Raw genomic sequence first — 27,679 nt, 5'->3', positions numbered from 1 at the left:
ACTACAAGCGTGCCCTCAATGCTTGGCTAATTTTTTGTTATTTTTTCTTTTCAGAGACAAGGTCTTGCTATGTTGCCCAGGCTGCTCTGGATCTCCTAGGCTCAAGAGATCCTCCTGTCTCAGCCTCCCAAAGTGTTGGGATTACAGGTGTGAGCCACTGCACCCCACCACTAATTCCTGCTCTCCTCATATCAACTTATGACATTCAGGGTTGGAGATGGGCCCCTGCCCAGAAACATATGCCCTTGAAAAGAGGATTCACAGAGACCCTTTAAGAACCAAACCAACAAAGCCGTGAAGGTCCTGCTGGAATAATTCGCAGTGAAATTGCTATTTCTGAGGTGCACTTGTTCAGCCTGCCCTGCCCCCTTTTGCTTGGGGTAACTGGGCCCTAGGCTTTTCCTGAGAACCATCCCTTTCTGATGGGTCATATTATGAAAGTCTTCCACAAGTCTTACTTGGATACACTGTAAAGTAGGCTGTGACTGTCAGTGCTCATGCTTTTGGTGTGTCCACTCCCATCTATCTCTGCCCACCCTCACTGCCCTGGCACCTTGATGTGTCAGTTGGCTGCCAGGGCATGGGCAGAGGTTCTCAAACCTTAGCATGCACTGGAATTGCCTGGAGAGTTTGTCAACAACACAGATGCTTGGCACCCCTCTCTCACATCAAGCAGTCATCCCTAGCACTACTGATATTTTGGACCAGATAATTCTTGGTTGTGGGGGCTGTCCTGGGTATTGTAGGATGTTTAGCATCATCCCTGTCCTCTACCCACTACATGCCAGGAGCACCCTCCCAAATTGTGGCAATCAAAAATGTCTTCAGGCTGGGTGCGGTGTTTCATGCCTGTAATCCCAGCACTTTTGGGAGGCCGAGGCGGGCAGATCACTCGAGGACAGGAGTTCGAGACCAGTCTGGTCAACACAGTGAAACCCCATCCCTACCAAAAGGTACAAAAATTAGCCAGGTGTGATGGCATGTGCCTGTAGTACCAGCTACTCAGGAGGCTGAGGCAGGAGAATTGCTTGAACCTGGGAGGCAGAGGTTGCAGTGAGCTGAGAACACACCACTGCACTCCAGCCTGGGTGACAGCGGGAGACTCCATCTCAAATAAAAAGTCTCCAGATATTGTCAGATGTCTCTTGGGGATAAAATTGCCCCTCATTGAGAATGACTGTCTTAGCGATTCTAATTCCTAAAGGGAGAATAGGGCCCAGGATTCTATTTTTAACAAGGTCCTCGGACAAATCTGGTTCCTCTGTAGGCAAATCTGCTTCCTTTGTATGTTCTATTGGACCTCTGTTCGTTTTCAAGATCCTGTGTGCCTCAGTCCCTGCTTCCATGGCTGCCTAGAGGATTTACAGCAGTCTTAAAAGGTAAAGCTCAGTTATTCTCAGGCCAGGCCCACTGTGCTGTCCAGAAGGGAATTAACCAAATAAACAAAATCATGCCATGTGTTGATATGTGGCCCTGTCTCTGCATCTAGGGAGCATATGTGCTTAACAATGGGGTCCTTTTGGAGGTAATGTCTCTGCTGTTGTGTAACCCCAGGAAAACAATAGATGGGCTCCCCTGATGGGATCTTTGCACCCAAATGGGGACAGAGTGTCAGCCTGGCAGGCTCCCGGAAGAGGAAACATTTGGAACAGATGATGCTGGCAGCAACTTCCTGGGCAGCCTGCCATATTCTTTGAGGGAAGGCTGAACCTGAATTCACCCTCAGGTGAGGCAGCCTTTAGCGGAAACCCGTCACCCTGCTGCCCCGCAGGAGCTGAGCACTAGCAAAGTATGGTCTGATGTCTTTGTTTCTAGCATGATGATTCGAATGCTCTCAGGAATTCTGTTTAGTCTGTCTCCTGTGGTTGGAACTTCCTCTCCAAACGGTCACATAGGGGTTGTTATTTTCCAACTGGCATGAGGAGAATTTCCTATGGGGACTGTCAAAATGCAGTGCTCTGGATGAGCTGCTCCATTCAAGAGGGAATGGCCTTTTGCAAGGTCTTTCTGGAAAGCAAACATTTTGTAGCTGATGGTCTTGTGTCACCAGGTGCTTTCTTTCTTTCTTTTTTTTTTTTTTTTTTTTTTCATTTTATTTATTTATTTGGGACGGAGTCTATCTCGGCTCACTACAACCTCCGCCTCCCAGATTCAAGTGATTCTCCTGCCTCTGTCTCCCGAGTAGCTGGGACTACAGTGCACGCCACCACGCCCGGCTAATTTTTGTATTTTTAGTAGAGATGGGGTTTTACCATATTGACCAGGCTGGTCTCAAACTCCTGACCTCAGGTGATCTGCCTGCCTTGGCCCCACCAAGGCGTGGGATTATATGCATGAGCCACCGTGCCCAGCTACCTGCTGCTTTCTTGAAGGGAACACTCAATATATTGTGGTGGTATTTGTGTCCTTGGTCCATCCCTTTCTTAAGAACTTAAACCATTGCACAGTTGTATTTAGAAATAACGTCGTCCTTGTTTCTCATTGCAAGACTGAATAGATGCTTGGGGTGTCAGCTTTTGTCTTGTATATTTCTTACAGCTGCACCAGAGCCTGTTAACTCATTTCTCGCAGAAAGAACAACAGAAGTAGCAAGTGGTTTCCAGTCCTCAAAGAGGCCACGCTGTGTTCCCTAAACATTCCTCTAGAGAGAGAAATAAATACATCACCAGGATGTTGTTGCGATAGAACAAAGAGCAACAACACCCGAGCCTGAAGAGCTTGTCCTAAGATCTCTCTTAGAACTCTGATCAGCAATTATGATCCAATGTCAAGAAAAATGAAGTGCAGAAATTGTGGCTTACCAGCAGCTTGGTTCAAACGTATTACAAACGTGGGGCATTTCACTCTCACATTGAATCCTTGTTCACAGTTTACACGATTATGAGTTCATCCACCTCCCTTTACATTCACCCCAGGCTTATATGTTTACATGGTGGAGAAGCATCAGAGCAGAAAAAACATAATAACTAGTTTCAAGCTGAAATCATTTATACCAAAAACATTTTGAAAACCAAATATTGTCCCAACTACTGTCTGTTTCTGTGTGTCTCATCCAGGGAGCTGTGGGTATAGAATGAGATGGGTAATGGCTGAGCCATCAAATTGCAAGATTATTAGGGGTCTTAGAGATTGTCCAGTCCAAGCGTCTCACTTTATAGATGAGAGGAATGCAGCCCTGGAAAATAAGTGGTTTACTTAAGAGAATGCAGTGAGCTGGTGCAGGAAAAGAACAGGTGGCCTCTCCTTTTCTGACTGTTTTCTGCTAATCACAGAATTCTGTTGTCCATAAAGTGTTCTTTCCCCACCTCATGTTCATAGCACTTCCTGCTAGACAAAGCGGTGGGGGGAAGAAACCTCTCAGCTGAGTTTAACTTACTGGAAGCAAGAAAGTATGAGAGTAAAGCAGTATGTCTGTGTGTGCATTTGGCTCACTGCAACCTCTGCCCCCCCAGGCTCAAGCCATCCTCCCACCTCAGCCTCCTGAGTAGCTGGGACCATAGGCACACACCACCACACCGGCTAATTTTTTGTATTTTTTTGTAGAGACGGGATTTTACCATGTTGGCCAGGCTGGTCTCAAATCCCTGAGGTCAAGCAATACTTCCTGCCTAAGCCTCCCAAGGTGCTGGGATTACAGGTGTGAGTCACTTACCTGACCTCATTTTACAATTTTAATTCCCTGTCCCCCCTCCATTTTTCTGGAGCATTTTAAAGCAAATTCTAGACACTATGTAATTTGACCCTGAAATACTTAAACAAAAATTATGGTTTTAACTGGCTGCATAGTCTTGTCTTTGGTATGCCATAGTCAATGAAACTATCCCCTAGACATAGGGACATTTTACTTAGATACATGCTTAAGTTTAAGTTTTTACTATCCTAAATAATTTGTGATGAACATTCTTTAATAAAAATGTTACTTTTTTTACTACTTTTTTTACTCTGAATTCTTAGAAGTAAAATTACTGATTCAAGGTAAGAAATTTTAAAAATATTTGATACATATGCCAAATTGCTTTCTAAAAATTTTATACTCCTACTCTCAGCTTTTATGAAGTGTTTCACTTAAGATCTTTATATGCAATGGATGTTATCATTACTGATTTGATACATGAAAATATAATCTCAGTATTCTTTAATTATAATGTTGCACTTCTTTATAAATAAGGATGAACAATTTTCTTATGTTTAATTTGTCATATATATTTCTTCAATATTAGTCATTTTTGGTGGCTTTTTTGGGTGACTTTTGTATACCTTTTATATGTTAAAGATAATCTTTGATTACATATGTTGCAATTATTTTTTCTATTATCATTAGTCTTTTTTACTTATGATTCTTTCTGTATATTTTAAAGCAGTACTTAAAAATAATCTTAAGGAATGTTTGGGAAAGTAGAGAGCACAACTCTATAATCAAATTGCTCTAACACAGCTGTTATTTGCTAGGCTTGTATGTGAAGGCAAACATTTTTACATAATTGCAATCACTTTAGAATACTTTTTGATGGAGAAAGTATTTAATTTTTACTTGGTTAAACATATCAAACTTGTTTCTTTAAATGGTAGAAAGTGTGAAAGTTTTTTTTCCATATTGAGGTCTGAAAAGTATTCACCTACATTTTTTCTAGTCTCTGTAGCATTTTTGTCCACAGGCCCCATGTTAATGTGTTCTCTGTACCTGTCTTGGAATAGAGAAGCTTTTTCAGGACTGTGTTTGCCCTTGGATGGTGTGTGTTCATTTCCTGTGGCTCTGATTGTCATGCATCTGGGAACCAGGCAAATGCTGTCTCTGGCCCACAGATGCAGAGTAAGTTCAGCCCAGCCTTACCTGCACTGTGTAATAAGTTCTTTCCAGTGTGGCTCTATCCTACTATGATGGTAGCTTGTACACCTCCTCCTGACTCTCTCATACTCTGGGAGCTCACAATGTACATGGAGCTGTCAAACGCCATGCTTGCTCTGTTCCCAGGGTCTCCCTGCATCTGTCCCTGCCAATAGAGCTTCATGTTTTACTGGGTAGACTGTTTCTTCCAGGATGCAGTGTGCCACCAATATCTCTTCTCTTCTAGACTTTTGTTCTCATTTCCTAGGCATTGCAGTCTCTACATGAATGTAGAAATATGTGAATATAAAGCAGTAGCTTGGTTGCCTTAAAAATCAGCACCCACATTACCCAGTTTTTCTGTTGCAATGGCCTCTAGGTCTCTGGACTGAGGAAATTTAGAAGTACCTTGTCTCCTCAACTATGCTGCCATCCCCACTGCCTGCTCCTGCTCCACAGATTCTGTCCTCCTGTCTCTGAAGTTAATGCCTGGGGGAAGGTTGCTATTGTGTTTCCCAGTCCAGCTCCAGTGCCCTTATCTCCTAGATTGTGTCAGTTCAGTGCCTAAGTTTTGGTTTTCTAAGTTTTCTCGTGTTGTTTTCTGTGTGTGTGTGTGTGTGTGTGTGTGTGCGTGCGTGCGTGTGTGTGTGTTGGTGAGGACTCTTAAGCTGTAACTGCCAATAAGCCAGCAAGACCAGAATGGTTCATGAACTGAAAACTCCAGACATCCCTGTATCTTAGAACCATATCAATATGCATTCTCTCTGTATCGGGCTGTTCTGCTTTCCTCTGTGATGGCTTTTCTTTATGGGTAGGCTCTTACCACCAACCAGACATGTGTCGTCTCAGCTCTGATTGATCTGATGTTTGAGTCACATGTCCATCCCAGAGCCAATACCTTTGGCCATGGATGTCCTAATTGACTAGGTTTGATTATATGCTTCTCCCAGCTAGTCCCCACCTTCCAGGGAGATGATGCCAGGGTAGGTAAACTTAGCCAGTTTGTTTAGGCCAACTTTGGTCAATGATCTGTTCTCATTAGTTGCTGTCTAGGCTATACGGTAGTACCCCCTTATCCACAGGGAATGTGTTCTAAGACCCTCAGTGAAACCACCATAGTATTGAACCCTGTATACACTGTTTTCTCCTACATGTACATAACTGTGATGAAGCTTAATTAATAAATTAGGCACAGGAAGAGATTAACAATGCTATAAAATAATTACAGCAATATATTGTAATAATTATGCAAATGTGGTCTCTCGCAAAATGTCTTATTGTACAGTACTCATCCTTCTACGTGTGATAATATGAGGTGATAAAATGCCCACATGAGATGAAGAGAGGTGAATGACACAGCATTGTGACATAGCATATGGCTACTATTGAACTGTAACTTATGAATTGTTTCTGGAATTTTCTACTTAATAATTTGAAGCTACAGTTGACCACATGTAACTGAAACTGCGGAAAGCAAAACTATGGATAAGGGAGGACTATGTATTTCTTAAACATTTTGGCTGTCATCTCTGGATGACCCCCAGTGATTGACAGTTCTTCCAACTGGCAAATGAGCAGTTTTCAAAGGGAAAATACACTTAGCGGACACAAAGGGTTAGGCAACGACCTGCGTGTTATTATGAAGAATTTTAGGAGACAGACTGGAAAACACTTAAACATGGGCAATCCTGAATTCTGAGTATTAAATAAACTTAGAAAACATTAACCTGGCACATACTAAGCTCAAAAATATTAGTTTGTGGGTGAATAAAGAAAAAGTAAACTTTATTAAACCATAAACATCACCTAATTGCTGGTGGCATTTTGCCTTTGTAATAGAACTAGAATTCCTGTAATTCTTCCCTTATTTATTGGAGAAGATACTGAATCTGTCAGGGAGGAGGCAACTTTCACAAAGTCATTGTCCTCGCAAAGTCCAATAGATGACAGCCATTGTAGCCCCCTTTCCGCTGCTGAGGCTCACTATTGCACTGTCCACCTGTAATTTGGATGTGTATGAGCTTCACCACCCATGCAGTGAGGCTGCAAAGTTCAGGCTTTTGCTGAGCGAAGGTGACAATGCCAAAGAATGTAAAGAGAAACACTGGAAATGTACAGAAGAGTCAAAGCATTTCCTATGCATGAATGAAGTGCTTGAAAGGAGGCTGGAGCCTGCCCTCCAGAACCAGTGGAGCCAAGAAGTGCCCTGGGGCTAAAAATTGTAATAACAGAGTCAGCACCAGAAGTCAGCACCAGGCTCACAGAGACTAATTCTGGGTGTGGGGGATTCATGCAAACTCACTCTCAAAAGGATTTTGAAGCCATCATATAGGGAGGACCACACCACATTATGAAAGTGCTGTACAGCTAAGCAGATAAATGCCTAAAATAGAAGAAAGTCAGTTATAATGAATAAATAATCCTTGTCTTAGAAAAATAGCTTATACCTTGAATCTGCTAGTTCACTGAACATGTAGAACATAAAACAATATCTGTTCATGGAAATTCATATCTGTTTATAAATGTGAATTGAAGAAAGTGACGTTGGTACTGAGAACATAAAACTGAATATTTTAGTTCCTAATAGTATATTTCAGTTGCAAGTAATGTTTATACACACAAGCTTGGGTCAGGTTTTGTTCTCATTTTTTGGGGGGGGAGGGGGCGGGGAAGAGTCTAAAACCTTATTTGATCCAGCATATATTTAGCCTCTTATGTGTTCCTCACCCTTCATTTAGGTTTCATTTCTATTGTTTTAGCATGATGATTGTGTCTCTTACAAAGAGGAATTAGCTCCATAATTTTATAAACATCATGAGCCTTCTTTGGAGCCAGCTGCTGGAGATTCAAAGATTTTAAGACAGAGTTTCTACCGTTAAGGTCCTCACAATGTAACAGAAAAGGTCGAAGGAATTCACAACTGATAAGTTACAGAGATTACAAAAGTTCAAGAGGAAAGAGAATAATTTTACCATCAGCCTGAAGGAAAGGCTCTTAAAAGATGCCTTTAAACTGGATTGTGAAGGCAGAAAGATGGAATAGGGTAATGTTGAGCAGAAAAAGAATTTCAAGCAGATACTAGATTAGTTGGAAAGGCGTTGAGATAGGGTCTATTTGCGTCCAGAGTAGCACAGGGATCTGGAGAGAAAAGCCTCTCATCACTGTTATTGTGAAAAGCTGTGCCTTAGTTCTTACTTATCTTTACCAGCTGGTTGGCCAAGGGTTTTCGTTGGGCTTTAAAATTTCTTCCAAAGAGTAGGCATTCTGATACTAAGTTGCACTTGTTGATTTCCCCACTTTGTGCCAGGGTTTGGTGGCTTGATCAGTTGGTAATTCAGATGTGAGAATTCAAGATTATGAAAATGATTCAGAAGTAGCTATTGTGTCTCACTAATAGAGTAACTAGTACTCATCATTTTACATCAACATTTATAAGCTCCTCAAATTGAATTTCTGATATCAACATGAGGATGGACACAGGAATGTGTTCAGGGAGCAGTGTGCCATGCCCAGTGATGGGGTTTTGTTTGTTCATATCATTGTTGATTGGAAGACGTTTCCTGCTGAATGTGGCGTATGTTACCTTTATTAAATATTTTTTTTTTCTTTTCTAGAAAGTCCCCAAAACATACTGTGGATGCTTTTCCTTTAAGCAAAGTCTTCCACACAATGGCTTGCATTTTAAAAAATTGAATGTCAATAACCAAGTGATTATTTTGATTAAATAGTAATTAGATACTAGAAATTTGCAGAGTCCAATTTGCAAATTACCTATTTGCCCATTTTATTAAATTGCAGGGTGGTATTTCCTAAAGATGTGACTGACCTAACAAAGAATTTCATTGTCTTAACCAGCCCAGCCTAGCTTGCCAGTGCCTCCCCATGCCAACCCCCAACACAACCCTTTCCTGGCCTCCCCGAAAGGGAGATACTGTTTTGGCCACAGGATAACAGGATTGCCTACCTGGCATTGATCCAAGAAGAACCTTCACTAACTGAGACTGCCTGTAAGCACTTTTGAACCCTCAAGTTGTTAGGTTGGTGCAAAAGTAATTGTGGTTTTTGCTATTAATATTTTCATCGACTGGCCTGACAGTTCCCTCTATTTGGGGGATGGTGGCCAGTGAACTTTGACTGAGGCACAGAAATATTTCTAAGCTCTGCTGAGGTCAAAATAGAGCTGGTATTCCAGGCAGGAAACCAAGTGTCTTTGAGCTGTTTGGTTAGCTAGATACACACGGAATGCTGTCGCCCACTCTGCAGTGAAGCAGTGTGATCTTGTCATTGTAACCTTCATCTCCCAGGTTCAGGCAATTCTCCTGCCTCAGCCTCCCAAGTAGCTGGGATTTCAGGCGTGCACCACACACTCAGCTAACTTCTGTATTTTCAGCAGAGTCCAAGTTTCATCATGTTGGCCAGGCTGGTCTCAAACTCTTGACCTCAAATGATCTTCCCTCCTCACCCTCCCAAAGTGCTGGGATTACAGGTGTGAGCCTCTGCTCCCAGCCTGGCCAGAGGTTTTAATTAATTTTTTTTTAATGTGTGACGAAAGGGGATTATAGCCCACCATGAGTAGTTTGGGGAGTTCTAAATGAGAGTGAAAGAGGAACATGACACATGTGAGGCCCTGTGGCTGCCAAAGGCTATCTGATGTAGACCACTACTGTTTATCCAATACACAGAACTTTCTGAAAGCTTCCAAATCTAGCACAAATTCCCATCTAAGACTCTAAGACTCCCTCCACAAGGGTAAGTCTTAGATCATGTGTAAACTACAAGAAAGCACCCCCAGATCATGTGAAAATCAGAGGAAAACACCCCCTTGGGCAAGCAGACAGAGCTTTTTTTTTGCAAAGAAGGTTCCTTCCTCTTGACAGATGCATCTCCTGCTAGCATGCCTCTTGGAAAGCAGAGCAGCAGCTGGATGTTCAGTTCCTCGATTCCTTCAATTCCTCAGCTGGGCATCTTTGTGCAGGACCCAGATGTTTGTTTCCCCTAAACCTTGTAGTCTCTTCAGAAACCCAATTCACTTTCTAGAAATTGAGTCTGCCCTGTAGGTAATATTGACTGGTACTAGAAAGAGTATAGGCTTAAAGCATTACAGACCTGTTTTTCATTTCTTGATCTGTCATTTTACTGGTTGTGTTAGAATTGAATGAACTTTAAGAAAAATCATCTGGGCCTTCTTGCTGTGTGAACTTGGGTGTGTGACTTATTTCTCTGAATCTATTTCTTATCTGTAAAATGGAGAAAGTACCACCTTGGTCCTCAGATTTGGAGGTGAGTATTAAATGTGATAGATGCTATGTGTGGAATGGTAGTACAGGTCTCAACAAACATCTGTTACCTTAAGTGACACTTTTTCTGCCACCTCCACACCTGGGCCTTTGGTTATTTCTAGGACAGGAAACCTCCATTCTTCATCACTAGCCCTTCAAATCCACCACAGTTTTGACAAGATAATGTCCATAGTGCCATCAAGGTCTTGTGAAAGCTTTCACTCATTTTAGAAGAGAAAAATATATATAATTTAAACCATAGGACTATTTATTATCAAACTGTATCTCCTCAAAACATATTAATACCATTAACAGTAAGACAGCAGTGAACCAAATCTTCTGGTTTTCCAGAAGAACAAAGACCCTTACCTAAAATGTAAGTTTTATGTCATCCAATTGATGATCAGTTTAAGACTAGGCTGACCAGCCAGACTATAATTAAGTGAAGAGAAAAGGAAGATGTCTTCTGAATGTAAGTTCTCAGCATCCTGATCAACTTATTCCATTACTATAAATAACCAAATCCTCTATCACTGCCAGGGGAAGCAGGAAGATAGTGGGGCAGTGTGAACGGAGCCTTCATTGAGTATTTTAGGATAAATAGCAAAGTAAAGAGGGCCACTAAGTGTTTCAAGTGTCTAAAACTACCTAAATGCAGAGTGATTTCTACAATGCATCTGGGTCTGTCTTCATCTGGAGATGCAAAAACTGTATTTCCAGATTTACCTAAGAAGCAGAAAAATCCATAGTCTCCTACTAATAGGCCACTATCTGATTTCATGAGATGTGCATATCATATAAAATCATACAGCTTGAGGCCGGGTGCAGTGACTCATGCATATAATCCTATTACTTTGGGAGGCCAAGGCAGGGGGATCACTTGAGGTCAGGAGTTCGACTTACCTGGCCAACATGGCAAAACCTCATCTCTAATAAAAATACAAAAATTAGCTAGGCGTGGTGGTCCATGCCTGTAGTCCCAGCTACTCAGGAGGCTGAGGCAGGAGAATTACCTGAACTCAGGAGGCAGAGGTTGCAGTGAGCTGATACCATACCACATTACTTCAGACCTTGTCTTCGGAATGAGACCTTGTCCCCCCCCAAAAAAAAGCAAAAAAAAAAAATCATACAGCTTTAGATAATTATTTTCACAGTTCAAAATAGAACATACTTTATAACAATCCTTATTCTTTGTCAGGAACATAAACCCATGCCTAGGTTGGTGTCTTCTTGGAAGCTCTCTCGAGGGTCCTGTTCTTCAGTCTAGTTGGAGATCTGTGCAGTTGTTTGTCTGTTTCTGATGTTTAGCAGACCCACTGCCAGAGATTGATTGATCTGAGGTACCTCATAAACTAGATTTTTTTAAATCTTCCCAAATGAGTCTATTGCTCAGCCAAGGTTAAGAACCACTGGATAGGAGAACAAGCATGTTAAAAGATTGATAGCACAATCAACACAAAAACATAAACATACAGAAGTATATATGTCTATGCATAGAAAACTGATTGAAAGAATAAATAAAACACCTTAGCAGCAGTTTTTTCTGGGGGTGTAATTACAGCGTTTTGGTTTGGTTTGGTTTGGTTTTGGTTTTGGTTTTGATTTTGTGTTTTTGAGACAGGGCCCTGCTCTGTTGCCCAGGCTGGATAATATTTTATTTATTTTCCATATTCTAAACAGTTTCTTCTCTGAACCTCAATTACTTTTCAAATCAGAAAAAGAACAATTCCTATTTGATCCTAATACAAGTAAAGAAGTATTTCAGGAATGTCTGGCTGGGCGCGGTGGCTCAAGCCTGTAATCCCAGCACTTTGGGAGGCCAAGACGGGTGGATCACGAGGTCAGGAGATCGAGACCATCCTGGCTAACACGGTGAAACCCCGTCTCTACTAAAAAATACAAAAAACTAGCGGGGCGAGGTGGCAGGTGCCTGTAGTCCCAGCTACTCGGGAGGCTGAGGCAGGAGAATGGCGTGAACCCGGGAGGCGGAGCTTGCAGTGAGCTGAGATCTGGCCACTGCACTCCAGCCTGGGCAAAAGAGCGAGACTCCTTCCAAAAAAAAAAAAAAACAAGTATTTCATGAATGTCTATTGTGTCATCAACCCTGTATGAACAATGGAGGGTACAAAAGACACAAGATATGGCCTCAGGGAGTTTGTAGTCTAGTCAAACTGGCCCGACCAACATCCATGCAACTCTCTGTCAATATGTAATAAAACCCTAAGGTCCCAGCACTAAGCAAGTATAGACATATTGGACTTGTTTGCCTGTCTGCTTTATTTCTGTGTTGGATTGCTAACTGGCATAGAGTCATAGGAGCACCAAGCCTGGTGCCTTACATTTGGTAGACTTTAGTAATCACTTCAATATTTGTGGAATAAATGAATGCATTGAGAGGGGAGAGAGCACTATGAAGCATCAGTGGAGAAAGTGAGATGAGAGGCAAGCCTTAGGAAAAATGAGTAGGATTTGTTTGAGTGGTGGCCACTCCAGGAGAGAAGACAGACTGGACAAAGACCTGTGGTAGAAATGGGTTTGATGTGAAGAGGGACAGTTTGTCAATGTGTCTGACTGCAAAAAGCCTTGTCTAGCCCAAGAAGCCTTGTCTGCCAAACAAAAAGAACTGAGCAGAGTTGGGTGTGGTGGGTCTCGCTGGCAGTCCAGCTAGTTAGGAGATTGAGATGGAAGGATTTCTTGTACTTAGAAATTCAAGACCAGCCTGGGCAACATAGTCTCTACAAAAAAACTAATGAAAAAGTTAGCCAGTTGTGATGGTATACACCTGTAGTCCTAGCTACTCAGGAGACTGAGGAGGGAAGATCCCTTGAGCCCAGGAGGTTGAGGCTGTGGTAAGCTATGATGATGCCACTGCACTTCAGCCTAGGGGACAGAGGAATCCAGTAGAGCAGTAACCAAAGAGTACGCCTGGCCCAAGAGTGATAGAAGAAGAGCTTTCAGTTATCCAATAAGTATTTTAATATAATAGCATTTCCTGCAAACAGGAAAGCATCCACTCTGTTCCCCCTTCGTTTGCATAACACAATTTTGGGGAAATATGTTTTATAGAAGGAGTAAGGTTGTTTCTTTTAAATATATTGGGAGGGAAGGGGGAAGCTCATTTAGCAAATACAGAAAATGGCTGGAAAAATAGGATTTTTGTTTCATGTAAAAATATTTGGTGTGAGGAACCAGCTGTCTTTGCATGACACCTTTCCAAACACAGAGCAAGGAAGAACACAATTTTCCACTGAGTGTCATACAGCACATCCAGGAGGGCCTGTGACAACCAGCCCAGAAGGGGCTTGGACAAATTTGGACATATCGTGGTTATCCTGAGAATGCGATGGAATGCACTTTGAGGAATGGAGGAAATGTTTTTAAATGTCTGGGAATGATTTTCACCTTCCCCCACTCCTCCATCTCCATATCAAGCTCTGAAAACCTCTACACAGCCCTTGGGGTTGCAAAGACTTCACAAAAACTCGAGGACTCAAAAAGAGCTCATCACAGGCAGCTGAAAACCTAGGCTGCTTTCAAAACTGATCATAAAACTTCACTGGGCAGTCAGTTCTGACTTCTAGAAACCCTCACCACCACAAAACCCACCCTTTCCAGTTATTCTAAAAACACTTCCTAGTCAGCCCTGAAATAGAAAGCACCATTGATCCATAGCCCGTTTCCCGAAAACGAAAAGCTAGACTTTGGTTGTCTCCAAGTGTTTTAAAAGTAAATAGAATAATTTGGGTTTTTTATTTTGTTTTTGAGATGGAGTCGCGAACCATTGCCCAGGCTGGAGTGCAGTGGCACAATCTTGGCTCACTGCAGCCTCCGTTTCCCAGATTCAAGTGATTCCCTGCCTCAGCCTCCCAAGTAGCTGGGATTATAGGCACTCACCACCACGCCTGACTAATTTTTGTATTTTTAGTAGAGACAGGGTTTCACCATGTTGGCCAGGCTGGTCTCCAACTCCTGACTTCAAGTGACTGCCCACCTTAGCCTCCCAAAGTGTTGGGATTACAGGCATTAGCCTCCGTGCCCAGCCAAAAGTAAATAGAATAATTTTGAACCAAGAATTGCAGGGACAAAAGTTAACTAAAAAGAACCTGACCTCCACCCCATCACATACACACTCGAATCCATGGACAGATAACAGAAAACTCAAATCATCTGTCACATGGGAATTGCCTGCTCCCCCTCCCCAAAGTATGGAGGAAAAGAACTCAGTGACCCCAAAGATGCCAGAGACTCACAGAATGAATAAACGATTCTGGCGTCTCTGAAGAATTGACCTGGCATGTAGACTGTGCCCAAGCCCTCGACCATCCCTCATTAACTACTGTCAACTCCACATCTGGTTGTGGCTTTGGAATTCTGAGGTGTCACCCCAGGGAACAGCACTGGTATTCATCAGGCACTCCAGGCTATCAGCTCAGCTCTTCCTAAACTAAACAATGGAATCAGTTCTTTCAGTCCCTGGGAAGCCCTGCAATTGCATAAGGTTTGGACCCGCAGGGGTTGCTGTGAGAGACTGTGCTTCAGCAGCAGTTTGGGGGTGACATTCTGGACCCTCATCTTAGCATCAGATGATCACACACTGGGAGGTACCTGAAACCACAAAGCCCCTCAAAACTAGCTTCTGTTTCTACTAAATGTGGAGACAAAATATATGCAAAGGAAAAAGATGCAGTATGTGTCATGGTTATGAGCATTCACAGCTATTGACTTTAAATTCTGTCTTTGTCACTTATAGGGTGACTACCAGCACATCTGGTTTGCCTTAGGCTGACCAATTTTAAAGCTGAAAATCCCACGTCTCAAGAACCCCTCAGCCCTGGGCAAAGTGACATTGTTGGTCACCCTGGATGCAAACTGTGCAAACCTGGGCAAGTGAATCTTTGTATTAAGTTCCCGTGTTTGCGAACTGGGGATAATAATCCTGCTCATCTCATGAGGTTGTTGTGAGGATTAAATGAGTAAAGGGTAGAGTGCTCAGAACAGCCTGACACCTGTTAAGGAGTGTGTAAGTGTCTGTGTGCATGCGCAAGTGTGTGTGTGTCAAAGTGTGTCAGATATCTTGACAGACACAGGGCTTAAATCAACAACAAGATCCCACACAAAGCTACTCTTTCAGCTCTTTTGCTTTAATGTTTTGTCAGCTTGCATAAATTACTTAACCTCTTTGAGCTTCATTCTCCCCATCTATATGATGGGCCTAATACAACCAGTGGGGGGATGTTTTAATAAAATAAGTCCTGGTACCATGCCTTGTGATTAAAAAAAAACAAACAAAAACTGAACAAAACTGAACAGGTGATAGCTCAGGTGGTTACTGTTATGACTGCTGTTATTAACAGGAGAGAAAGGGTACCTCCCCACCCAGTGGGGGATGGGTAAGTCGGCCTCCTGTTTCCCACCTCAAATGCTATGTGTGTCAGATCATGAATATGAATATATATGAGTGCCTGGACTAAGGTGCTTTCTGTAGAAAAGGATGAAATAAATCACCTGGAGGCGTCCGCACACCCAGACAAGATCCTTTTAGGCCTCTTTTTCTACGATGCTTGCCGCCTGTGCTCGGAGCTAATTATTTTTGGAGAGGAAGAGGGCAGTGAGACGGCCAGCCTGAGGGCATGTGGGGACCACTGCAACCACATCCCCCATACACTGACCTATGAGGCATGTGGCACTGACAAGTGGCCCTGATGACAAGGCAGGACAGAGACCCAGCAGTGTGACGCTCACCGCTTCTGCCTGTCAGCTGCAGGCTGAAGATGCCAACCCCATTACGACAGACTCGTTTGCCAGCCTGTGCCATTCATATTCCTCATAGCAGTTACTCAGTAGCTGGCATTTATAGATCTGTAAAGAATATAAGGTTATGAAAAACCTGCTTCTAATTTTCCATGCTTTTCCCTACGTCCCATATTGCAGTCACCCCCCCCCAAATAATCAGCCACCAGGGCGTGTGGCATATTACAGTCCTAAGGTGCACACTTCAATTAAAGTTCTCTCTGCCTTCAGTTTAAATCCTAGCCCTTCCACTTACCAGCTGTGTGACTTTTGGAAATTTAATCTTTCCGTGCCTTAATTTCTGATCAGTAAAGGGGGGGTATCATACGACCCTCTTCATAGGGTTGATGTGAGGATTGAATGGGTTAATAGGAAGCGTGTAAAACAGTATGTGGTCTCTAGTGAGGGCACTATAAGTGTTGATTGTAATTATGTTACTATTAATTTGTGAGTGAGATTTGAAGGATAAAAAGATGCAGCCACAGATTCTTACAGACACTAACTCTGTAAACCAATAGGAAAAACATCGGCATTAAAGGAGAATCATTAAATGGAAGAATGTCTACTTCTTCCCTGCCTCCCTCCCACCCTGAAATTGCAACTGTGCAGACTGGCCAGTGTGTCTCACGCCTGTTCAGCACCAGGCGATCCATGCCATAGGAACATGTCAGCATCTTTGGTAAACCAAGTCAGTGTGCTTGCTTAGGTTGGGATTGGACCACTGTCGCCTGAGCAGACGCTACCTTGAGGGCACACCACGCCTCTCCTGGCCCCACCCTGACAAGCCAAGACGGATTCCAGGTGCCCATGATGGTGGCCTGCATTTCACATCGATTTCCAGCTTGTTTTGAATTTTTCCTGTCTGGTGTTCATTAGCAAGAGAAATCGGGGTGGTTGGAAGTACTAAGGACATTTTCCCAGCAGTTTGGAGGCAGAAGAAACGGGCTAATGAGGGGAAGCCGTGTGTGGTTGGTGGTAAGTGATGTCAGAAATTCATCCGTCCTCTGGGGCGAGGGCCATTCAGCCTCAAGTTCACACTCGGATCTACACTGACTACCGGACGGTGGACGTGCCCAGCTGATGACCTCTTTTACTTCTCAACTGACATTCACTTCACTTCTGACTACACAAAATTGCTCGTGACTTTTTTCCATGTACAGTTTCTGGTAGCTATGTGAGTGGCCATATAATTCAGTGCCAGGCAACATGGGTTTTAACTTAGAGGGGGAGAAAAAGTAATCCAAACAAGGAAGAATGACTTTACCTAATGTCTTTAGGCCAAAGAGCTATTATTTAAAAAAATGCAGGTACGGTGAGTTGAGGTGACATGTAGAACATAATTACCCAAACTGAACTCAGAAAGTTCCTTACAGGAGGTCTGTGCTGAAGACCAGGATGCCTGAGGACTAGAGGAATCCTATGAATAGAAGTTGTATTATTGTTAGTTGAGTATCCTCCAAGTAGCGTGATCAGGACTCAATTAGCAGGGATAGGACCTATTCGAGGGTGGGCTCAGGGAGCGCAAGTGGAACTGTTTTGGAAGGCATTGACTGATGCATTTATTTTTGTCTCACACAGTAAAGATTTATAGTGCTTTTCATTAAAGGAGTCATGAAATAATTAGTTATATATTTAAACTATATATCTGCTTTCTTTCAAAAAAAAAGGATCAAGGTGGCACATAACTATTAAAACATATCTAGGCTAACACAATCGGAAGCATAAACAGACTCTAATAAAAGGAGCAAGAAAACAATTCGCTGCTTTTAGAATCTCTCAGGCTCCTTTAGCACACCCCACCACCCCCACCCCGCCAGACCCTGTCCACCAGTGCTCTTTGCATAATGCTGATGCTTTAGTGGTGAGCAAGAAAAGCAGGATGTTTACTCCTATGGAAGCTCTCTATATTCTGTTGGGAGAAAACAAACCAACAATGTAATTTCCAAAGAAGGTGACTGGCAGGCAGGGGCAGCAGTTCACTTTGGATCAATGGTCAGGGAGTCTCTGCAATGAGCTGACTTCGAGCCCTCTGTTGTCAACTTTGTTCCTCCTGAAACCTCCTCCCCTCTCCTGTCTTGGCATCAGACTTAGAAACACCCACTTGTCTCTTACCCCCACGGGCATAGTTTAGGCTTACTGAACCCCAGAAGTAGGTAGATGGACTGGCCATCAGGTGTCCTGGGTTTTATCCCCAGCACCGCCACCAACATGCTGCCCCTCTTGGATCTCACTTCAGGTCTGTTCTTTCCCAATTTGTGTCACATAGGACAAAGCCTGCCCTGAATCTACCATTCCTGGCACCTGCCATGCACCTGCATCCTTGGAGCTTTTGAATATACCATTCATACCTAGTCTGCTAGACCAATGTCACTCATTTTTCTAGACTCAGCTCAGATTTCATCTCTTCTAAGAAGCCTTCTCCAATTACCCCAGGCCCCTTCCTCTGAGCTTTCCTGACACTTGGCTCTTACCTCCCTCTCTCTCTCTCTGATAATGTGGCATGTTTTTCTGTTTTCATGAACCAAGTGCATACACTGTCATTTTCTTTGCATCCACAGTGTCTAACATTATGCCTTGATGTTAGACAATAATTATGCTAGTTACTGGTTACTGAGTTACTATATATTCCAGGTACTGTTCAGCATTTTGCATGATTCTTTTTTTAAAAGAGATAGATAGGGCGTTGCTCTATTGTCCAGGCTGGAGTGCAGTGGCCCAATCATGGCCTACTGCAGGCTTGAACTTCTGGGCTCAAGCAGTACTCCTGCCTCCGCCTCCTGAGTAGCTGACACTACATGCATGTACCACCATGCCCAGCTAATTTTTTAAATTGTTTTGTAGAATATGGGTCCTGCTATGGGTCTCTAAGTCCTGGCTTCAAGTGATCTTTCCATCCCAGCCTATCAAAGCTCTGGGATTATAAGTGTGAGCCACCACACTCAGCCTTTTGTGTGAACCTTTAAACCTCATGGTAAATAAACATTGTGCCCATTTTATGTATGAGAAACAAGGCTCAGAGGAATTAAGGAACTTGTCCAGAGTTGCAGAGCCAGTAGAGTTGCCTTCTTAGGAGGCCCTTCCATAAGGCACATGGATTAGGATTCACATCCAGATGCTTAAAAAGTGAAAGCATGTGTTTTTTCCTCCGTACTGTGCCATCTTTCTTAGAAGACCCTCCCATGAGTGTTTATTGAAAAATGTACTTCAACATTATGATTAAAAACCCACTGTAATAGCATAAACCATCAAATGAAGGTTATGGTCATTACCCTTCAGTTGTATTACATGCATAATGCTTCTTCAACTCAAAGCAAATAAAATCATATCAAAATTACCAGGGAAATACACGAAAAAAAGATCAATTTCTTAAGTTGTTCTTTCCTTCTTGTCATTTTTTTTTTTTTCGTTGGGCTTAAATTGAAGTGCAAGGAAATGGAAAGGGAAATCATGAGCTTGCTAGCAGAAAAGAGAGACTAGTATTAGTATCACAATCGACCACAAGTAATTATGCATTATCAGGGCGGTGTGAGTGAATCCCACAATTCCCAATGCAGTAATTTCAATCAACAGAACACCAAAAGGGTGATGGTTGCTCAGATCAATTCAAGAAATGTTTACTATATAGCTCTGTGGCCACAACTTGCCCGCAGCTAACCAGTTAGCCAAGGCAGAGCTGGTGTGTCTTGACTGGCTGCCATAAATGATGTGGGACTCCATGAGCCAACACTTCTCAGGCACTAATATGAGGAAGCCATCTCAGTCCTGGAGAGAGAGTTCCTACATTTTCAAAGTTTGGTTCTTTTGCTGTAATTGTGGAACTAGACTTTTTTTTTCCCCCAAGCAGTTAATTTCCATCTCTGTGAAATATCCTTGAATCATAGTTTTCTGGTATAGGAAATATTGCTGCATTTGGATTTAGATTCATTAAATATGTTGTTTGGATGGGGTATTTAGGTTTTAAAATATTGTCCCTCAGTTAAATAATTTTTAAAATTAAAATGTTTAGCCTAATTGGTCAGTTAAATGTTCTCTTGAGGTCAATATCCCAAAACTCATTAAACATATCGTTCTATGCCTTGTTCATGGTTCAGGGCCCTTAGCTTGAAAAGCCTGAGTACTGAGATGGTGTGATCTTTACACTGAGACCCTATAGTCCAAGGGGGTACTTTCCCTGGGCAGAAACACAGATGACCTGACTGAGTCATCTGATTAGTGTAGATAGCCAGTTTAGATAATTCACCCTGATACAATTTGACTGTGTCCTCACCCACATCTCATGTTGAATTGTAGCTCTCCTGATTCCCACATGTTATGGGAGGATCCCAGGTGGAGATCACTGAATCATGGTAGTGAATAAGTCTCACAAGATCTGATGGTTTTATAAAGGCGAGTTCCCGCACACAGTCCCTCTTGCCTGCTGCCATGTGAGATGTCACTGTCTCCTCCTTGCCTTCCATCATGATTGTGAGGCCTCCCCAGCCAGGTGGGACTGTGAGTCCATTAAACCTCTTTTTCTTTATAAATTACCCAGTCTTGGGTATGTCTTTATTGGCGTAAAAATGGACTAATACAACCCCATGGCTTAGGAACATGCTCTTTCATTAGCAAAAGTCATTTTTTCATTTAAAAGTAATATACTGAGCACCTTCTATATGCCATCTCAGTCCTGGAGAGAGAGTTCCTTTGGCACTGGAGATGAAACAATTAACAAAGCAGAACCTAAATCTCTGCCCTTTGGAGCTTGCATTCCATAGAGAGAATATAAGCAGGTGTAGGATGTATCAGAAAAGAAGCCGCTGTTTAAATCAGGTGGTCAGAGAAGAGGGATTTTAATCAGAGGCCTGAAGGAGATGCAGGAACAAACTGGATGGGAATCTGGGGAAGGCATATCTGAGGCAGCAGGGGCAGCAGCAAAGTGCAGAGACCCTGAAGAAGTAGGAACATGGTGGGCAAGTTTAAGAACTAGCAGGAGGGCTGTATGAGCAAGGGATGGAGAGGAAGTCAGAAGTCACAACAGACAGAAAATATAGGGCCCTATAGACCGTTGTAAGGACCTTATGCTTTAGTAAAGTGGAGAGTCATTATGAAAAGATCACCATGGCTGCTCTGTTGAGAATAGATGGGCAGGCAACACAAGTGTGGAAGCAAGACCCCTCTTGGGAGACTGTTGGGATAATCCAGGCACTGATGATGGTGGCTTGGACCAGTATGGTGGCAGTGGCCATGATGAAAAGTAGTTGCATTCTGAATATTTCATGCTGGATTGTATTTCAGGTATCTAGAGAAAGAAAGAAATCAAGGATGAGTCTGAGATTTTTGGCCTGAATGACAGATAAGGAGCTATTTAATAACATGGGAACATGTGGGAAGAGCTGGTTTGGCAGGGAGGATGAAACTGTTAAGTTTGAGCTGCCCATTAGACATCTAAGTAATGACATGGAATGGGCAGTTTGATATGAGTCTAGGGACCAAGGAAGCCATGTAAGGTGAGAAAGCATGGAATCCACAGCCTGGCTTCAGAGTCTAGCTCCACTCTGAACTTGTACAAGGCATTTCTCCCTTCTAGTGTCCATATATTCATCTGTGAAGTTAGGTGGTATAACTAATATGACAAGCGGGAGGCTAAAATGAGACCACATCCTTGAAGCATAATACATTTAAAAAGATCAATAGATATGAGCTGTCTTCTGCCAGACTGCCTTCTGGGCTGCCATAGATTTGTAGGCAAGAGACCATGATCGATAATATGGATCAGGGAAGGCCCGGAATGTCAGCATACAGAGTTGGGACTCGATCCTGAAGCGATGGGAACATTTCCCTGGGAAATTTTTGAGTTAAAAAAAAATTGTTGCTATGGTTAAGATGCAGTGGGGTAGAGGCTGGAGGGCTAAGTCAGGGGCAGAGGGATAGGCGGGGGTTGGTTGCAAAGCCATGGAGATGGGGTGTCAGGAGGACCAGCGCCAGAGTTTGGCCATGGAGATGGAGTTAGGGGCTGAGCACACATTACTGAGGCCCATACTCACCTGATTGCTCAGGGAGAGCCCATTTCTGTCTCCCAGTGACCATCTCCTTTCTGGCAGCACAGTCTCCCCGCCTGGCTCCAGCAACCCCACCTTGAGCAAAGTTTCAGAATCACTCATCCCATTCATTGGAGCAACTAATTCCTATAACCCAGCTGTTGGCAAGGAGACTCACTTCCCTACAGAGTCCCCTAATCTTGATTCTCTCTGCCTGAAAGAAAGAATACATACATTAGGACTGAGTGTCTCCCTTTCTTATTAAATAATATCTATGGGCCAGACATTAGTACTCTCATGAGTGAAAGAAATACAGTTGAAAAATTAGTCTCATTTTTGGACTTGGATCAGAAATGGGGCCAGGGCACATAATTATAGGAAAGCTCCCTTTAGGGGTCATCTCCCCTCTGCATGCACACACACACACACACACACACACACACAAATAGTGGGTAGGGAGGAAGACTGGAGAAAGAGGAGAGGGTAGTGTTGCTTTCTGGGGGACTAAGAAAAGAAAAATGGTTCCCATCTACTCATGTTGGCAGTTTTTTTTATTACCAGAGATTAGAATGTGCCATCTCTGGAGCTAGAGCTGGCTTGCAGATGTGTTTTGTTTGGACCACACAGTGTTTTTAAGATTTTCGAATGTGTTGCTACCATTTAAAAAATCAAGAGATTTTACATTGAAAACTAGATTTCTGCTTCCATATTTTTCGGGGGCCACTGGGCTAGCCTTTTTAACAGAGAAGGGTGGAGCAGCCACTGTGTCCTTTAGTCAAGCAGCACTGCTCACCGTGGTCCCCAATGGCCTTCCTTCCCTCGTTGTCTCACCTGACGAGCATGTGAATTTGCAAGCTCTTGTTTGAAGTCAGATCAGACTGGGCAATTAATGAACCCAAAGTGAGAGTTGACTCAATGTTTGCTAATGCAACAGTGAACCGAGAGAAAGAATTTACAGAAAGTTGGAGAGATCAAAGGGAGGTTGTATGGCTGGATGATGATGATGAGTATCAAGGCTCGCTTTGTGAACAACTCTTATTCTATTATAAGTGGGTAAGTTCAGCATCAGAAAGGAGCTCTTCACGGGAACCCAGATCATGCTGCCCTGTTGGGTGACCTTTGCAGGGGATACCCTATCAGAACCTCTGTGAATCATGTCTGAGGTCCCTCCTGTGTCTCGTCTCCAACTCTCATTAGCAGTGAACTCAGACTTAGAAGTTTTGCAAGAAGGAGATTCATTTTCTTTTCTTATACCCCCTCCAACCTCAAAAGAGACAAAATTTCTGGCATTGAGTATTAGCATTCTTATATTAAGACAGATTTACCTCTACTCACTTTGACAAAAGAGCTCAGGATCTCCCAAGAAAACTGATTTTTCAGAGTTGCTCATTTGAATGGACAGCACATCCAAAGCTTGTGGTTTGGTTGAAAAGGGGTTTTCTGTGTTCCTTGTATTCATCCTTCAAGTTCATGGCCATCGCCCATCACCACCTGAGAGTACTTAGTGCTCAGAGCAACTGAAAGGAAGCATAAATCCTGCTTGCTTTGAACACAACCCAGGGTTCACCGTATATTCTTGTCCTAGCCAATGCTAATCAGCTTTTCCCCGCTTCTTCCCTCTTTCATGCTTGTAAATCAAGCTGCCCCAGTATTAGTCACCACAAAGGAGATAATTAGTAAGTACAAGCTGCTACCTTCATAGATCACTGTGTCTCTGGTTCAAGCTAAGCCAAGAGACTGGAGAAAGCTAACATTACACAGTATGAGTTGCGTTAGTAGAACCTTTATTACTCAAAACATATGAGTCCGAATACCTAAATCAAGACTCTGCACCCTCCCCAGCTGTTGTAAGAACAGCTGTGATATGAGACCAAAGGAAAGGCTACTTACCTACTTTATGAGGTTTTCCTTTCCTTGACTCAAAAACTTATCTTGAGAACCCCAAGAATTTGAAAGTACAATGGTTTTTTAATGGCATAATCTTAGGATTCAGATATTTTTAAAATACCTTAACCCTCCATTGATGGGGCAGCAGAGAAAGGTGCCACTTTCTTTTACTAGGACATACTGTGTCCTCCCAACAAAGCCATGGCTTATGCCTTTGCCAGCCATTTGTCCAACTGGAAAATAACATTACTACTCTGGCAGGGCACATGGTCAAGAGCATTGCTGCCTCCTCAGAAAAGACCGTTTCCAGACCAGCTCGGAACTTCCTTTCCATGCACTGCTAATCAAATACTGCCAGCCTGCCTGGAAGTGTTTCATTCAAGTATTTGTTACTCTGGAGCTGCTCAAATGCAAGTTGGCTTTTATTTTTTCCATCACACAGTATTTCACCAATTTTTGAGTTTCCCAGATCAACCTCTTTACTATTTTTAAGCAGAACTATTTCAAGCCAATGCAGCTAATCAGTACAGTAAAACCTCGCGAATTCAAGCCAAGAGATTGAACTCTTCCAGCTGAGGACAAGCACTAGCAGTGTAAGTTGGAGGCCTGTTTTCTCATCTGGAAGATGAGGACATACGGTCGTATAACCAAACTCCTTTTCTACTAATATTAAAACCACATTTCATCTAATCTAAGATGCCACTGACTATAAGAGATATCATGTTCATATAACAGCAAAGAAAATGACATTTTAAAATGTGCCATTAGTTAAATAATCCCCAAACACCAAAGATATCCCCGTGATGTATAGATTGGTGACACTAGACTCTTGTGGCTTTGAAATCCATTCAGATGAATTTGGCAGCTTCTCCTGCCCTTGGTTGTGTTGCTTGGCATGAAACAGGCAATCCTTTTTGAATGTTCTCAATAACAAAATGTAACACCACTTTTAATTCCCTTGGGTGCATCTTTCTTTCTAAGCATATACAACTTTTGCTTATCCCTTTGCAAGAAAACATGGAATTATGATTCTGCTTCTAACAATGAATATGTACTTAATCAATATCCAATTGTTCGGTTTTTGAGGTTTTCTATAACTTTTCGTTTTAGTACTGAATCATTACATTCAAATGGCAATTACACTCAATGGTGTAATACCAAGCGTGTAGGCAACTCAATGGAAGTGATAAGGGGCACCCATGTGACTAGGTTTGCCATGCTGGGATGGTGGCATCTGCATCATGAGTGCCACCTGGCAACAGAAACTTCACAACCCCATCAATCACACATGCATCCTGATTTTAGACATGTTAAAGCATGAAAAGAGCATCTTAGGATGGATCAAATATGGAAATAGCTACAGTCTCACAAGAACTGATTGTAGTCATGTGGATACCATGACAACTTTAATGAATTCGCATTCTAGTACTTTTGGCGAAAAGCACTAAACCCCTAATAAGACTTAATGTCAATCAAACCTCACAGCAATCCAGAAAGTATATGCAAATTGGGAAGTTTAGCCAGCTAAATAAAATTTCCCCAGATCACCCAGCTAAGTAAATTTCAGAGCAAGGATTTGGATCTAGACAATAGGACCTTCCATCCTGCCATTTCTGTGACTCTATGGGCAGTACAAATCATGTGTGCATATCACTGTAGACTGACCTTTGATTTCATCTACTTTCAAAAACATGAAGCATCCCTAAAGTAGGATCTCAAAGGGCTATTTAAAATAGTTCAATCATATAGGGTTTTGTGTATTGAACTGATAATAATTTATAATTAACACATCCATTATATGTAAATGGACACTTCTTAAAGGGGCTCATGATGTGATTTCTGCCTTCACAACTACGGAAACTGGAGTGGCTACCTGTAGCTACCCTCCCGACAGTGCAGTGAGATAGTTAAATCACCATTTCCTGATCAAAACCTAGCCTGTGCGCTGCAATGACTTGCCCAGTGGCAGTGTTCATGTTCATGGCAAAATATGGACCTAGATCAGCTCAAACCCTGGTCTCCTGAGCCTCAAGAATGTTCTTTTTCAACTTCTCTCTATTGCACCAGTAACTTGCCTTTCTCACAAAGTTTGGTTTTTGTGGAATTTTTTGGATTTTTTTTATAGCATGGACAGTGAATGGGTAGAGACAAATATGTTTTTGCTAAAATCCACAAAAGCTGTTTTACTCTGTTAATGCTAGACAACATGGCGATGAATGACACTTTTCAGATCATGGGAGCCCCCAGCACCAGGGAGGCCCTCCCAGACCAGCCCAGAGAAAGAGAATGGAAGCCACCAAGCTGCCACTAGAGGATAGCAATGCTGAGCTCACTCCTGTGGCTTTGTGGTGAAGGTGATTCTCTTTCCATGGACAGTTAAATATGGAATCTGGGAGGAGCTTTATATTTACGTTCAGTGCTGTGGGAACAAAATCCAAAAGAAATGAGTGAGAGTGTGACTAAGGGCTTTCATGGTCAAAATAAACACCAGCAAGCAGGAATTACCAAACAGTTGAACATTGCCAGCCTCAAAGCCTGGTCATGTAGACACCATGGCAACCTGAATAAATTTGCATTCCAGGAGCCAATGTAGAGATTGCTTTAAGAGAATGCAGTGGGCATCTTTTAAAACATCTCAAATTATTAATTCACTTGGTTGGCAAATGTATATTGAGTACCAACATGTGAAAAGGGAAGAGAGAATATAGGGGAAGGCAAATCAGATTCCAAGTTCAACAAGCCTATTATACATTCTTCAATTGTATTTGAAGAGGTCTGACTGAGGAATGGCAGCAGAGCCAATGCTCTTCTTCACCTCCCCACTGGTTCTGTTACAGCTGTAAAGGTGCCTCCCACTACGGCCTGACCAAAGACAGGAAGAGGCGCTCACAAGATGGCTGTCCAGATGGCTGTGCAAGCCTCACAGCCATGGCTCCCTCCCCAGAGGTTTCTGCAGCTGCCACCATCTCCTTAATGACAGACGAGCCTGGCCTAGACAACCCTGCCTACGTGTCCTCGGCGGAAGACGGGCAGCCAGCAGTCAGCCCAGTGGACTCTGGACGGAGCAACCGAACTAGGGGTGAGTCAAATGGGTGGTTGTCCAGGATTGGGTTCCTTGGCTTGGGATTGCTCTCTGTGGAATACTTACTGTGGAAAGTTCTAGAAATGTTTTTTAAGGGGAAATCATTCTGGCAGTTTTGGCAGGAACCCAATGTCCAATTCTCCAAAGTGAAATGAAACCACAAGTACCTCCGATCATTAAACTGTGTGTAATCTGACTTGGTGAAAGGGGCTGAAACTAGACCTAATGATTCATCACTCCTGCAGTGTCAGTAATTTTTCAGCCATACTGTTCAAGAAAAGTGCTATTGTATTCAGTTCAGCCCAGAAACAGAAAAGAAAAGCAGAGCACGTCATACATATTTCACTGTAGAAAACTTAGAAAATACAGGTAAGCAAATTCTACAATCCTACCACCTAGAGGTAGTCACTGTTAATGTCTTATTATATATATTTTATCAGATATGTACATAAATGATGATTTCTATTAAATCATAACTACTGTTCCTCTTGTTGCTTTTCCTCAGCACGGCCCTTTGAGAGATCCACTATTAGAAGCAGATCTTTTAAAAAAATAAATCGAGCTTTGAGTGTTCTTCGAAGGACAAAGAGCGGGAGTGCAGTTGCCAACCACGCTGACCAGGGCAGGGAAAATTCTGAAAACACCACTGCCCCTGAAGGTAAATGACCTCCCCACAAGGCAGGATGGACATGGGCTAGGCTTCCAGGGGGACTTCAGGGATGATGCAAGCTGATCACCATCCACCTTCTGTGACCCCTCTCTTCCCGAGGGTATACAATGTTTTTTACTTTGATTAGCC

General features: G+C 42.8%; 2 protein-coding genes across 7 annotated transcripts in view; one reads left to right on the top strand and one right to left on the bottom strand.

Annotated features, from left to right (window-relative positions):
• The window catches only part of LOC126954756 (60S ribosomal protein L14-like), a 1,186,913-nt gene that overhangs the window by 486,833 nt on the left and 672,401 nt on the right, over nt 1-27,679 (bottom strand). The gene's annotated exons all lie outside the window — the stretch shown is intronic.
• LNX1 (ligand of numb-protein X 1) overlaps nt 1-27,679 on the top strand; it is a 195,067-nt gene that overhangs the window by 113,173 nt on the left and 54,215 nt on the right. For all 5 annotated transcript variants that reach the window (XM_050790567.1, XM_050790565.1, XM_050790564.1 and 2 more), the window contains 2 exons: nt 26,636-26,877; nt 27,386-27,538. In XM_050790567.1, coding sequence (XP_050646524.1) covers nt 26,636-26,877; nt 27,386-27,538 — 395 coding nt within the window. The remainder of the gene's footprint in view (nt 1-26,635; nt 26,878-27,385; nt 27,539-27,679) is intronic.

The sequence above is a fragment of the Macaca thibetana genome, chromosome 5, assembly GCF_024542745.1.
Source record: "Macaca thibetana thibetana isolate TM-01 chromosome 5, ASM2454274v1, whole genome shotgun sequence".
NCBI lineage: Eukaryota > Metazoa > Chordata > Mammalia > Primates > Cercopithecidae > Macaca > Macaca thibetana.
The sequence above is the reverse complement of the archived record's forward strand: the minus strand, read 5'-3'. Positions and strand labels throughout refer to the sequence as shown.